Source organism: Mollisia scopiformis, assembly GCF_001500285.1.
Source record: "Mollisia scopiformis unplaced genomic scaffold LY89scaffold_1, whole genome shotgun sequence".
NCBI lineage: Eukaryota > Fungi > Ascomycota > Leotiomycetes > Helotiales > Mollisiaceae > Mollisia > Mollisia scopiformis.
In genome coordinates this window covers 1,617,633-1,630,888 of record NW_017263581.1, presented here as the reverse complement: position 1 = coordinate 1,630,888, position 13,256 = coordinate 1,617,633, and the positions used below count along the sequence as shown (strand labels likewise).

Genomic DNA, 13,256 nt, shown 5'->3' with positions numbered 1-13,256 from the left:
CTGCTCACGGCCACAAGACTACTAGCAATATTTGTGCTACTTGGCGTACTTCTATGGGTATTACTCTATTCCCCCATCCTGCAGTTAGCCCTGATATGAATCCTATTGAGAAGTGCTGGAGGAGAATAAAACAAGCTCTCCATAGGCGCCTAAGGCAGCCAACAACTGAGGTTCAAATGGTTGTAGCAGTATTAGAAGAATGGGACAAAATTCCTCAGGAATGGATCAATGGGCTTATTGAGCAGCAGGACTTCTGGGTACACGACTTAATTAAGCGATGTGGCTGGTCTACAGCTAATTAATTAATAAAATTCATGATTCTGATGCCCTGAACGCACGGACTTTTGTCCCCATGTTCGTTAGGCCATATTTCTACCCCATTCCCCATAAGCTCCAATGAGTTGAGATTGTCAGGAATTCCATTGTCTTGTTGAACATTGGACGTCTTCAAGCGACCGCGAAGAGAAATGACTTTACACTAAGGAAGCGCAGCATGTAAGCCGTATAAGCTGTACAGTACTTTTCAGCACAAAGCTCATGTCAATGCATCAACAAGTATTCTAGTGTCAAAGTCAAACGTAAAAGCTCTCGATATGCTCGACACCAATTTGTTTTATCTAGGCACGATCAAATTAAAGTCATTTGTTCAAAACGGAACAAGCGAGAAGGTGAAATCCTCTATCTGCGCCTCATGGGAGCATGCCAACATAACCGTACCTGAAATATGGAGATATAAAGTGAGAAGAAACAAGATGTTAGAAGTGCGTTAGGACTGTCAACTGTCATTTGGCACTAGGTTCTATCTGCAAAGAAATGTACATTTCGTTGACGTACCAGCCGAAGAGAAACATCATAGTCGTCTGTGAATAATACCCTCCGAGGCTTGATTGATCTCTCGTATCTCCTATCGCACATCAAGAACAGCTCCACTTTCCACCTGACCTCATGTCAAATCTTCGCCCGAAGAATATCTGCGCTGCTGCTCGGTGGTTCTGTGCAATGCGTGGTATGATCATAGTGGATGCCATTTGCCAGCAGCATCTTCACGAGAAGAAGAGCCATTCGTGGAGCGATTCTCGTTGATGGGGTCAAAGCCGTTGAACTTCGATTGGCTGTCATTCCCGCTTTCAATTGTATTCGTATTCATGTCTCGTAGTGAGACCTCGTTCTTGAGAGTCCGTTGAGATGTACCACGAGTTCGTTCAAGGATATAATCCCTGCGACCTGTGATCTGTCGTACGAGTGGTACGAGCGTAGGAACGCAGGCACAAATGATAATGACGTTTGCTTCGGCACTATGAGAGATTAGAGTATGACTTTATGCTATCGATTGACACTTACCCCGCCCCGCCCAGATCAGAGTTTCTGATAAAGCCCCTGAAGTTCTTGCGTCAGTTTTACTTTGTTATCTCAAACCATAGTTTTAACCTACAAGTCACATCTGAATAATTTTGGAGAGCTGCAAGCTTCTCTGTCCGGATCACTGCACAACAAAAAGCACTTCTTTATCAGCTTTGGATTCGAGACGGGAGTGAATTAAGACTCTACTTACAAAACACCCAGTCCAAGAAGTCCACACACTGCTATTCTTTTCCAGAGCGCCATCTGCAAATTGTAGAATAGAGAAATTGGATACAAGGCCAATATCAAGTCGTTGAATGCAGACCATGCTGGAGACCAGTTTAGTGCACATTGCTCCACAAAGCCTTTTGTGTACTCACCGCCACAAAACATCGAGTAATCTGCAACAATCCTCGGCTTCCAACATTTGTGCGGTATTGCTACGTTCCAAAGCGAGGACGGCGGATCGCATTGTGCAAACAGAACAATGGCGGCAACAATCGAGAAAATGATATTGCTGATCACACAAAACCAAAGAAAATATATTCCTTTCTTTTTGAACGCACTGACTAGCGAATTCAGCAGAGCAACAACAGCTAGCTTCGGAACCACGACTGCCATAATGCCAAAAGGGTCAGCAGTGAAGTTCCACTTGGCAGCGGAGACCAGATTGTTCGTGGTGAGGCAATAGGCATGTCGGCCAACTCCATAACTCGTGGCGACGCCCATACAGATGTAATTCATGATCTAAAGAGTCTGGAATATTTAGCTTAAAGAGATAATTGCGGTCGGGAACAATGTCTCTACCAGTGAAAACAACATAACGCCATCATCCCACGCTATGCTACGCAGTAAATGGTACCTAGTAAACATTCTAGCTGCTGTGAAGCATGTAGAAAGAACAGTGAGAACTCCGACGACACCAAGAATGGTTGGCACTCTCGAATCATCGCATGAAGCGGGCAGATTCGCCATTTCCACACCGGTGAATGAAGCTAACGTGTTGAGAGTGCAAATTGTCACAAAGGTTCTGGACTTGATGAAAGACTTACATTGTTCTCATGGTGTACTTGTTGTAATTAAACTTTGTTGGTAGCAAAGACAGGCACACATACCAACACGATTTGCAGATATTGTGGTAGCACAACATGTATGTATGAATTGCATATATTGACATCGAATAGGTAGGTCAATTCATGCTTAGTCCGGACCGGATCCCACTTCCCCGTCACCCCACCTCCCGCTGATCGGCATGCAACAGTATGCGCCGCCGCTATGTTCTGCCCCATGTTTGATAGATAACAGCTCACATACACGGTACGAGAGTAGATTCGTCCAGGCTGAAATGCCGCACTGCAACAACACACACACAATGACGAGGGTGCAAAGGTGCCCCACAGCGACCACAAAGAAAGGCTCTAGAACCAACATTGTTCTTCCATGCGGCGAAGTTGGCGCATGATGCAATCTCGTTGCCTCAATCCTGAGACCGGGCTCTATCAGCAATACCAAGGCCCCTCTGTGCTCAGACTTTATGGTACTTCGGTATTTCTGATGGAGAGATACTTGCTAAAAGCCAACGGATTTTGGGTCCTTGCAGCTGTCGTTGGAGCTGTGGTCATTTCCCAACTTTTCGCCGCATATTACCACAATGGCCTGAATCGCTATCCAGGGCCGTTGTTGGCCAAGTTCACTCGACTGTGGTACCGCTTGGATGTCAAAGCAAATAAACATCCAATACATTTGATAGAGCTCCATCGAAAGTAGGCGATGTGGTCAGGATTGGACCCAATTCTCTGAGTGTTTCCAATCCGGCATATGTCCCTCGCCTTTACGGCGTCTCGCAGGGGTTTCTGAAGGTATATGATTCTTCAAGCTGTTTCGAAGATAGCCGAAGGACGGAAGCTGACTCGGCACAGAGTGAGATGTATGATCCTTTTGCACCTAGGGTTAACGGAAAGCGTTTCGATTCTTCTCTATCCGTTCGAGATCCCAAGGTTCACCAGGCCATGCACAAACCAATTGCAAATGCTTACTCGTTGACGACTTTGATAGACTATGAGCCCCTGGTTGATAAAATGATCATCAAACTTCTGGCAGAACTGCGAAAGAGGATCGATGGCGGAAATGAAGCTTGCGATATAGGACTCTGGATGAGGCTTTGTAGGTGTGTGCTCATTGCCAAACATCTGGCTGATATTTTTAGATGCCTTCGATGTGATGCTGCAGGTAACGCTCAGCGATACACTAGGATTCATGGACAAAGGAGGCGATATTAATGGCTTTTTCGAGCGTCTTGATGACAACATCGATCGGTCAGGTCTTGTAAGTTCTTTAGTCATATTTCATGGCACCCCCGCAAAAGCTGATCGAATCAAGTTGGTGACGATGCCATGGACCGCATACTTGCTAAAACATAATCCGATCGTATCTTACTTCTCCAAGGACAGCTCAGTCTTCCCTGGCTGGACGGCTTCACGAGTTCAGGATAGGTTGAAACGTCGAGCTGCAAACACTGTCCCGAATTCCATACACCAGCAACGAGATTTCCTAGGCCGTTTTATTGAGGCTGCTCATATGGGCGACCCTCCAAAGTTTGACTTCTCCCAGGCTTTGAACTGGACGTTGACAAATGTCATGGCCGGTGGTGATACGACAACCATTGCATTAAAAGCAGTTGTTTACTACTTGCTTAAAAATCCAGCGAAAAAGACAAGACTTCTTCGGGATCTATAAGCAGCAAAGCTTATCATCCCAGTTTCATGGGCCCGGAGTCAGCACCTCCCATACTTGGACGCTGTTATCAAAGAGTCTTTGCGTATGCATCCAGCTATTGGTCTCGGTCTTGAGCGCACCGCAAGTGGTCTCGAGATGCCTGATGGATACGTGTTGCCACCCGGAACAAATGTTGGGATGAACTCATGGGTCGTGAATAGGCAAGCGATCTTTGGGGACGATGTTGACGAGTTTGTACCCGAGAGATGGTTGCAAAGTCCAAGCGAGACGGAAGCCGAGCATAAGAATCGTTTGAATCGTATGAAACGGGCAGATCTGGGTTTTGGCGCTGGTTCTAGGTCTTGTACAGGGAAATATGTGAGCTATTTGGAGATATATAAGGTTATTCCATCGTTACTTCTTACCTTTGATATGGAGATGGTCGATGAGAAGGATGAGTGGACGGTGGTCAGTCGGTGGACTGTGAGGCAAGATAACATTCGATGCTTTTTACGCCAACGCGGATCATGAGTTTGTTTTCAAGGTAGCTTGCATTGGAATGTAGCCCGATGTATGCTGGTGAGACACGAAATGCAAAACTCGGGTCGTGGAAACTCAATCATCCCTGATAACTTCAATCACACTCTCATATTCAACATCTGCAGTCTAAATCCTGTTGACTTTCAAACCGGAAGACTCTACCAAATCTTTCCACAAGCCTTCTGTCTTCTCCATGCCTCCAGCATTCGCCATCATGATCAAATCCAGTGATGTCATTTTCCACGAGGCATTTTGCTCGGGTAGCACATTCTCGTAAATCAAGAGCCTCGAATAGCCTGATGTCATTGCTCCTTTGAGATGCCGAAGGATTTTTTGACATTCTTCATCTGGCCAGTCGTGGAGCACAGAGTGCAAGAAATAGGCTCTGGCTCCTAAAACATCAAGAGCATTTAGCAAGTAATTGCAGACCAGTCGGGACACGTACCTTTGATTTTAGGTTCCTCAAAGAAATCGCCAACCACCACTTCAAGTTCTGGTCTACTCTGTTTCACCCTTGCGACTATGGTTTCCCTTTCTTGCAGCACTAGCTTCTTGTTCCCTATGATATTACCAAGTCTAGCTCTCAGATTTGCAATATCATCGCCCATGCCCCCTCCAACATCTAGGAATAAGACATGATCATCATCCGCATCTTTCAAGACTCGCTCTTCAAATGGATACATGTCCGTATTGAGCCAATTCGGCCGACCGATGTGGTAGCCAGACATGTGTAGTGCGAAGGCTCGCGCAACTTCCGGTCTCTGGCTGCCCCATCCCCAAGGCGATTGTTTTGTCTCATGAGCAAGATGGAAAGGGAGATCTTTCGAGTCGGCTGGGCTCTTGTACCCATTGGTCGATAAATAACGAGGGAGGGCGTCAAGATTGGGCCCATGGAGAAGAGACGCCAGTCGTAGCGCAACGGATTGACGTGGATCCTGAAGTAGCAAAGACAGAGGTGTTGGCTCGTAGATTTGTGGTGATGGAGATGAAATAACAAAGGTTGCTGCCAGATGTTGAAGCAATCTGTTTAGTAACAGGACATCAGTGGAACATGGCAACTTCTTCGACAGGTTCTCTACTGAGATTGGTTGAGTCATGTGTTCGAATAATCCAAGGTCAAGAGCTGTAGTAAGAGCTGCGGGACGTGCTGGCTCAGCCCATGCCAGATACAGCAATTGCTCAGTGGGAGGAATGATCTGTGCTGAGAGTTTTCCGAGAACATCAACAAGTTGCTTTCGAGTACTGTCCGTTGGGCGCAGAGTAAACGCTTCGCCAATCACGGCTACAGAGTCAAGAAGTTTTTTGATAGACATTGTGCCTCGATTTGACAGCACTTTTCAGTCGACTGCTTTGTGCTTTTTCCGAGTATTGTCTGATTGCATGGAGAGTCAAATGATCTCACTCACGCCACCACGTTCTTTAGTAGATCCACTCCTCAACAATAATAATCCTCTTTTGACTTATCCCGCATTTAATGGAGCGCGGAAATTACACGGCTTTTGCAGCTTGAAGCAACATTTTCAGTCCTCTCTCGAACGCGGCAGTAATCTTCCGCGGGTACGCAAAGATAATATCTTGATTCGGATCCACCTACGTTGCATCTGTACCGGTGGTCTGGATGAATATGAAGATCCTGGCAAAGCGGGCGCTAAAATTGCCTGCATATGCAACAATGCGGTCCGGGCCAGATTCAACCAGCATGCACCGTGCCGCCTACGGCAGTCGGCTGGAGCTACGGTTTCTTTCGAGGTTCACTTGTCATCATTTTCGATACGCGAAATCTATCTATTCCCTTCAAGATTACGATGGATGATGAAGCGCAGCGAAAGATACTTGCCAGATTTCCGAGATCAGAGATATGGGATGAAAGCACACAACAAGCCGTGGACATGATTCGGTTGTACATGCATCGTCGACCGCAACCTACTATTACGTATATAAGATCTTACAACAGAAGAGCCGCCACAGCAGACCAGTTAAGCACAAATTCCAGATTCAACAAGAGACTATACTGCCGCCCGTCGAAGACGATATCAGGAGGACTTTATTCAGAGTCATCAAGGAAATGGGAAGTATCCATTACGAAGAGCCAAAGCTAGCACCAGTACCGGTGGAATGGACTTCAAGTGAGGCTTCAGCAAGTGAAGGCAACAAACTGGTCGTGTTTCATGTACATGGAGGTGCTTTTTTGTAAGTGGAAGGCATCTAGTAACACTCTCGTAACCATTGCAACTCAGTTTGATCGATACGATACAGGTGCTAATTTGTGTTCTGCAGCCAAGGCAGTCCGCAGAGTTATCGATCTACTACAACACAATTTGCCTCTATGACCGGTGGGCGAGTGGTTTCTGTCGACTATCGTTTAGCACCCCAAAATCCTTTTCCTGCTGGCTTACTAGACGTCCTTCTAGTATACTTGTCTCTTCTCTACCCCACTGAGAGTGAAACCCCCGCCGTCGATGCTCGCAACATTGTCTTCGCAGGAGATTCCAGCGGTGGAACGCTTCTTTGCTCCATCCTTCAGATTATTCTCCACACTGCGGACTACTCAACGTGCCAATTTCGGGCTCGCCGCATTCATTTTCCGCTGCCACTGCCTGCAGGCCTGTCGGTCATCAGTCTGCCGGGTGACCTGCTTCAAAGTCTACCATCACACAAAGAAAATTTGGTCAACGATCTCTACTTGAACATTCCGTGGTCTTTCCCCGACTATCCAGCTTGTCCAATCTGGCCGAGTAATCCACCAAGATCGCAACACTATGGAGATCTTGAAATTCATAGTCATCCGTTGGTCTGCTCGGTGATGATCAAATCTTGGCTTGGCGCTCCACCGTTTTGGATCTCATCGGGCGAGGAGCAATTCCTCGATGGCGGCAAAGCGGTTGCCCGGAGAGCAGCCAGCCAGGGGGTAGGAGTGAGTTGGACTGTGTATGAGGCTATGCCTCATTGCTTCTCCATGTTGCCAGGTCTCAATCAATCTGCCCAATCGAAGCTAATCATGAAAAAGTGGGCTCAATTCTGCAAAGAGTGTGTGTTAAGCCCAAATAGCTTTAAGGGACGTGTTCGTGCGAGCAAGGTTGACTTCAGAACTGTCACAGAGACACAGGTAGCATTTGAAGACCCACGAGATTTGCCCATCAATGAGATCGAGGGTCTTATATTGCGGAAGATTTTGGATCTGGAAAGGGAGTTCACAGGAGCTTGGAAAGCAAAGACATGCTCTAATCTGTGATTTGCGGTTCTCAAAGATTTCACATTTACTTCTGAACTTCCAGCTGTAATGAACAATTTGATTGTTCCTCTCACTTCGTCTTTGCTCTGTTGCACCTCTTTGATTAGCCTGTGTGACACACCACGGACTTGAAGGCACTTTCAAATTGTAAAGCCTCATATAACGCAAGTCTTCCGATCCAAATTCTTTCGAGAACATGGTGCACCAAATGCACCACATCATTGGAGCTTCGGCATTTGCATTTCAGCATGGGGAAAGCCTTTGACTGGAAATCATTCCATGGCGATTATGTCGCAAGGAAGGTGCATAATCATGGCCTGTAGCATTATGCGCCGCAACAATACAGTATGTCCCGGGAGTGTGGACTCTAATGTTGGTTTCCTTGACTCGGACCGAATCTGTACATCTTGTTTACAGCTTACCACTCTTTAGCACGTTGGTTTTTCAGTTTGAGGCATAGATCACCGAAAGATGCCTGTCCAAAGTACTTCGCATGCATTCGTCAGCATTTGTAAGAACCAATACTCTTTACGGATGTTTCATCAAGGCCGAAATCAGGATATACGAGGGCTATAGGGTCATGATGCTGTCGAGCAACCAATTCATGATGCAAACGATTCTTGTAAGTGGCCCCGCAATTTTGTTTCCAGCCAAACAGTGCTCCTCGCAAAAGATCATTTCTTGAAGCTCATCGTTACCCAAGGACATGGAATTAACTTCGTGGCAACAGATCTTTCTCATAATTGCTAGTTTTGTCATCGCCAGGAGAATATTGCCCAGCTTTCGCTACTGGCGTTCCGTTGTTCGATATGGTTGCAGCCCAGTGCCCTGGTATCCCCACTGGGAGCCCGTCGTTGGGTACGATTTGTACCGCAAAATGAAAGCCGCAAAAGAAGGAAATAGACTTGACTCTTTCATAGCAGAGATTCTATCAAAGTATGGCAACAAGAAAACTCTGATGTCGTTGATATGGGGTTTGCCTACATTGATCTCATCCGATCATCGACTTGTCCAGGTGATTCTAACTACTAAAATGGACGATTTCGTAGTCGCGCCCATTCGGAAGGTTGCCAATGAACCATTCTTTGGACAAGATGTGTTTGTTTCAGACGGATTGGCCTGGAAAATGAACAGAAAGTTCGTTCAGCCACTCTTACGAAAAAGTCGTTTCGCAGATTTAAGCTGCCTTGAGAAACACGGCAATCGCCTCTTTATGCAGCTACCCGCAGACGAGAACACTCAAGTGGACCTGCAGAGATTGTTTACTTTTATGGTACGAGTTCAGATAGTCGAAGTGCAATGGGATGTGCAGAAGACTGATTCCATCTAGTATGTCGATGTCGCCACAGAACTGGTCTCTGGCTGTTCTATGAACTCGCTGGTCCCAGAAGGAAGAGAAAAGGCCAAAGAGTTTCTTGCTACACTCGAGAGAGTCAACAAAGGCGTACAACGCCGCATCATGCTGGCCCCCGTCTTGAAATTCGCCAGCAGGGATTGCGAGTTCGAAGACGCCTGCAAGCAAGTCCACCAGCATTTCGAGGACTACATCGACAAAGAGATTTCAGGAGATACAAGCGGTCAGCAAGAAGGACGTCCAACCTTAGTTCGCGATGCCCTCTGTGTCAGCCAAGACCGATCCTTTGTCCGAGATCAATTGATCGGATTCTTCTTACCAATGCATAGTTCCTCAGTCTTTACACTTAGCGACTTGTTTTTCCAGTTGGCACGAGCACCGGAGGTTTGGAAGGCTCTCAGAAATGAAATTGTAGCTCAGAGAGGAGTACCTCTGACGTTTGAGCTTTTGAAGTCCATGACATTCCTACAAGCGGTTATACGAGAGAGTAGGAGCTTCCAAGTTCGTTTCAAAGTGTTCATGGCTAATAGTTGCGTAGGTATTCGCTTGCTGGCACCCGCTGATCGAATCATCAGGATGTGTCTCAAGGATTGCATGCTACCGTGTGGTGGCGGTTCTTCCGGGGATGATCCGATTTATGTCATGAAGGGAACGCTTGTAGACTTTCGTTCAAGTGTTTTACATCGAAACAAACAATTCTGGGGACAAGATGCTGAGCTATTCAGGCCAGAAAGATGGCTTGAAGGAAATATTAGGCCCAAGTGGGAATATGTTCCGTTCGGTGGAGGAGCAAGAATCTGTCCAGCGCAGCAAATGATCTTGACACATTATGCATATATACTTTCCAGGTTCGTTCTTGAATTTGAGACACTGGAGAACAGGGACCCTTGTTTTGAGTTCGTTGCAGAATTCAACCTGTCAAAGAGAAGCCGTAATGGAGTACAAGTAGCTTTGAGAAGAGACTTTGCGACCTGCGCTCGAAGAGGAAGAAAAACTCGTCCATGAAACATAGATAGAGTTGATGTGCTACACTAAGCTTCGGTGAATCAACACAATCCTCTGATAGCACCAGTAAATGTGAAGTCGTCTCCCTCGGTCACCCATCTCCGCAAATTTCGAGGCCATAGACTCCTGCCTAGGTAGGTGACAAGTCTAGCTAAGCTACATGATTGATGCTCCTGCTCATAATCATGGTTCTGCTTCGATGTTGGTGGTATATCAAGGTAACATCAACAGGACTGCGCTTCTTGCGGCAGTCTTGCACAGTTTCTATCAAAGTCTGTTTCATGAGTGAAGTGGTCTCGGGTCTCTACCTGGGCCGCAAATCGTACGACCGTGGTAACTGGAGACTGTATCCTTGAGCGGTCACATGCCAAGAAATTACACCCTGAAGGGATGTCGATCAGATCAAGCTGATGCAAGCAGATTTAAGACGACAAGAAGAGTCTTGTGTCACCATGGATACGAGCAAAACTTTGAACGGAAGTAACATGTCGTATTCCGGTGGGTGATTTACATAGTGGCGTTGGTACATTCTGCACCGGGTCAAAGTGCGGCGCGGGGAGAGCAAGGTGCATTTCACCCTTGCGAGGATCTGCACTCTTGCTCGTCAGGCACAGTTGGCTTGTTCTGTGCATTGCTCTGCATTTGGCAGTGAGATATATTCAGGGGTACACGTACATACGTTTGATAACCACTAAAGCATGCTGATATCCCTATGCACAGTATCATCGACACATCTGCCTCTCCTTTCGTTCAAGATGTTCAAGATGATGGAAATGATGTTAGGAGGCCCTTTCTCCACGATCCTGAAATGCATGATACTCAGCATTCTTGTCACGCTAATATTCCTTGGTATTTACAACCGTTATTTCCATCCCCTGAGCCACATCCCAGGACCATTTTGGAGTTCTGTGACAGACCTGTTCAAGCTTTATGTCCTGTTATCGCAAGATCTATCCACCATGGGAATCGAACTACACAAGAAATATGGTAATATCGTCTAGTAGATGCTCATAGACGGCGAGCTTATGGATCATAGGCCCAGTAGTTCGAGTTGCTCCCAACATGCTCTCATTCAGTGACCCTTACATGATTCCAAGGATATACCACAAAAAAGCGGATAAAAGTGATTTCTGGACGCCAGGAGCTTTAGGTCGGCCGCCTGCCATGATTCAGGTCAAAGACCACCAAGAACATGCTGCGAAAAGAAGGATCCTTGCACCAGCCGTGAGTGCTCTAACTTCATGATTATGGTTCAACCTATAGATAACCGCAGCAGATATCTGGCAGGAACTTGATTCAATTAGAACATAGACTTGATGAGAGACTCAGCAGAACGATGAATGCTCTAGACACAGGATTTGCCTTTACTCACAAGAGTTGCAACCTTCCTGATTGGGTCAGGTAAGCCTTATGAGTATCTGACTGCCATCAACACTTTATAACGTCAAGCACAGATGGTTCTTATATGATGCCTTCACTGATATGACCTTTGGCGAGGTACTTGACTTTACTGGTAATGAAAAAGATGTTTACGGCATGCTCCAAGCATTTCGAGGCTCAGCTTGGATAATTGGTCTTACGACGATGTTTCCCTGGATTATGGGCCCACTTTATGGGAGTCCCATGTTAAGTCAATACTTCTTGCCCAGCAGTAGAGACAAAGATGGGGTTGGAAAGATGATGAGGGTAAGGTTGAATTCCCAGCCAGACTTCTTGCCTACACCTACGAACTACTTGTCTTGTAGCTCCGCAACAAATTTATCAAAAACAATCTTCTGAATCCCACAGAAACTCAAGACTGTATCTTCAACAAGTGAGCTTCTATTTGGTGTGTCTCACTTCTTGTCTAACGCTTGTGGAAGATTTCTCCAAAGTCAGTCTATGCACCCAGTTACACTTAGCACAGATGATATCAAGGCTGAAGTTTTAATGATGATGGCTGCTGCTCCGGATACAACATTGGCCCTGATTTGCTCTGTCGTGGACAACATCATTCGAAACCCACAAGTATATCAAGAATTGGAAAAGGAAATTGAGATACTTGAGGTACAAGGTCTTTTCTCGTGTCGAGTTGTTTCCTATGCAGATGTTCAATGCATGCCATACCTCTCAGCTTGTATCCTGGAAGCATCACGAATTTGTCCACCTGTCCCAGTCCTCCTTCCTCGCCGGATCTCAAAAGGTGGAGTGAGGCTAAACGGGATCTATGTCCCAGAAGGCGCGGAGGTTGGAGCAAGCCCTCCAGTGATCAACAATAACGAACTGGTTTTTGGACCACAGACAGACATTTCCCGACCTGAAAGATGGATGGGTGACGCGGAAAATATTTCGGTCATGAAAAGATATCTCTTTAGCTGGGGATGGGGATCACGGAAGTGTGTGGCTAGAAGCTTGTCGTTGATGGAGACATCAAAGTTTTGTGCGCAGGTATGCAAGCTCCTTCCCACTATGTGAACAATGTCTTTGCTAATTGTGTACGACTAGCTTTTCAGAGATTTCCATGTGACTTCGGTATGCCCGGAGAATCCTTGCTCGAGACGTGAAGACAAAGGTTTCACGATTCATGAAAACCAATATTTACGATTCGAACGGCGTTCAACGGCCATTCTCAAGGACAGCAAAGAAGCCGAGAACAAGTAAACCTGCAGCTGAGTGTCATCTGTATGTTTATTAAGGGTGAACTCCTTCTCATGGAATAAATTTTGGACTATTTTGGATTTGTCTCATGGGAAGGTCATGGTTTCAAAGACTCGGTGAAAACTGATCATGTGGAGAATTACTTCAACAAGCCTAGAGTTGCTATCGAGTACTCTCTAGTTGTCGCACTACTTCGTCGCTCAATTGTCCATCAACTGACATTCGCAAGCGTCTGACGTATTCAATCATCATGTCCATTCTCGAAATTCTAAGTAGCTCAAAATAAATACATCGAGCAATTTAAATGCGAAGACGTCGATGCTTGACTTGCCAAATCATCCCCATTCCCCACCTTCTAATGTTCTCCCTTGATAGCTCCTTGAACTCATCACTAGGATCAATATGCCTCACACCCTCCGGTTCGCTCGTTGT

At 46.2% G+C, this 13,256-nt stretch overlaps 7 protein-coding genes across 7 annotated transcripts; 5 read left to right on the top strand and 2 right to left on the bottom strand.

The window, feature by feature from the left end:
- On the top strand, nucleotides 1–414 carry LY89DRAFT_16852 (uncharacterized protein). The gene has a single exon (XM_018205552.1). The coding sequence runs from the start codon at nucleotides 54–56 to the stop codon at nucleotides 300–302; it is 249 nt and encodes an 82-aa protein (XP_018078632.1). The 5' UTR covers nucleotides 1–53; the 3' UTR covers nucleotides 303–414.
- Nucleotides 415–1,012: 598 nt separating this feature from the next.
- On the bottom strand, nucleotides 1,013–2,085 carry LY89DRAFT_663029 (uncharacterized protein; the record flags this gene model as incomplete). The annotated part of the gene is made up of 5 exons (XM_018212682.1): nucleotides 1,013–1,295; nucleotides 1,342–1,377; nucleotides 1,433–1,483; nucleotides 1,553–1,670; nucleotides 1,722–2,085. The coding sequence occupies 5 exons, from the start codon at nucleotides 2,083–2,085 to the stop codon at nucleotides 1,013–1,015; spliced, it is 852 nt and encodes a 283-aa protein (XP_018078631.1).
- Nucleotides 2,086–2,802: 717 nt separating this feature from the next.
- LY89DRAFT_776417 (cytochrome P450) lies at nucleotides 2,803–4,587 on the top strand (the record flags this gene model as incomplete). Its single annotated transcript, XM_018222044.1, has 6 exons — nucleotides 2,803–3,041; nucleotides 3,092–3,200; nucleotides 3,261–3,504; nucleotides 3,548–3,666; nucleotides 3,721–3,988; nucleotides 4,100–4,587. 6 exons carry the CDS (start codon nucleotides 2,803–2,805, stop codon nucleotides 4,585–4,587), a joined length of 1,467 nt encoding a protein of 488 aa, XP_018078630.1.
- Nucleotides 4,491–6,144, bottom strand: LY89DRAFT_713157 (S-adenosyl-L-methionine-dependent methyltransferase). The gene is made up of 2 exons (XM_018218033.1): nucleotides 5,042–6,144; nucleotides 4,491–4,988 (listed from the first exon to the last, which is right to left on the bottom strand). The coding sequence occupies exons 1-2, from the start codon at nucleotides 5,907–5,909 to the stop codon at nucleotides 4,723–4,725; spliced, it is 1,134 nt and encodes a 377-aa protein (XP_018078629.1). The 5' UTR covers nucleotides 5,910–6,144; the 3' UTR covers nucleotides 4,491–4,722.
- Nucleotides 6,145–6,169: 25 nt separating this feature from the next.
- LY89DRAFT_713156 (alpha/beta-hydrolase) lies at nucleotides 6,170–7,871 on the top strand. The gene is made up of 2 exons (XM_018218032.1): nucleotides 6,170–6,786; nucleotides 6,874–7,871. Exons 1-2 carry the CDS (start codon nucleotides 6,662–6,664, stop codon nucleotides 7,826–7,828), a joined length of 1,080 nt encoding a protein of 359 aa, XP_018078628.1. The 5' UTR covers nucleotides 6,170–6,661; the 3' UTR covers nucleotides 7,829–7,871.
- A 663-nt stretch (nucleotides 7,872–8,534) lies between these two features.
- On the top strand, nucleotides 8,535–10,187 carry LY89DRAFT_745065 (cytochrome P450; the record flags this gene model as incomplete). Its single annotated transcript, XM_018221051.1, has 3 exons — nucleotides 8,535–9,101; nucleotides 9,159–9,669; nucleotides 9,721–10,187. 3 exons carry the CDS (start codon nucleotides 8,535–8,537, stop codon nucleotides 10,185–10,187), a joined length of 1,545 nt encoding a protein of 514 aa, XP_018078627.1.
- Nucleotides 10,188–10,999: 812 nt separating this feature from the next.
- Nucleotides 11,000–12,641, top strand: LY89DRAFT_745060 (cytochrome P450; the record flags this gene model as incomplete). Its single annotated transcript, XM_018221050.1, has 6 exons — nucleotides 11,000–11,174; nucleotides 11,224–11,411; nucleotides 11,464–11,588; nucleotides 11,642–11,873; nucleotides 11,933–12,000; nucleotides 12,050–12,641. 6 exons carry the CDS (start codon nucleotides 11,000–11,002, stop codon nucleotides 12,639–12,641), a joined length of 1,380 nt encoding a protein of 459 aa, XP_018078626.1.
- Between the last annotated feature and the right edge of the window lie 615 nt (nucleotides 12,642–13,256).

Coding starts and splice junctions, on each gene's coding strand:
- LY89DRAFT_713157 (XM_018218033.1), bottom strand. CDS start 5,909: ATGTCTATCAAAAAACTTCTTGACTCTGTAGCCGTGATTGGCGAAGCG. Junction 4,989..5,041: donor TGAGGAACCTAAAATCAAAG/GTACGTGTCCCG, acceptor TTGATGTTTTAG/GAGCCAGAGCCTATTTCTTG.
- LY89DRAFT_713156 (XM_018218032.1), top strand. CDS start 6,662: ATGGGAAGTATCCATTACGAAGAGCCAAAGCTAGCACCAGTACCGGTG. Junction 6,787..6,873: donor GTACATGGAGGTGCTTTTTT/GTAAGTGGAAGG, acceptor TGTGTTCTGCAG/CCAAGGCAGTCCGCAGAGTT.
- LY89DRAFT_16852 (XM_018205552.1), top strand. CDS start 54: ATGGGTATTACTCTATTCCCCCATCCTGCAGTTAGCCCTGATATGAAT.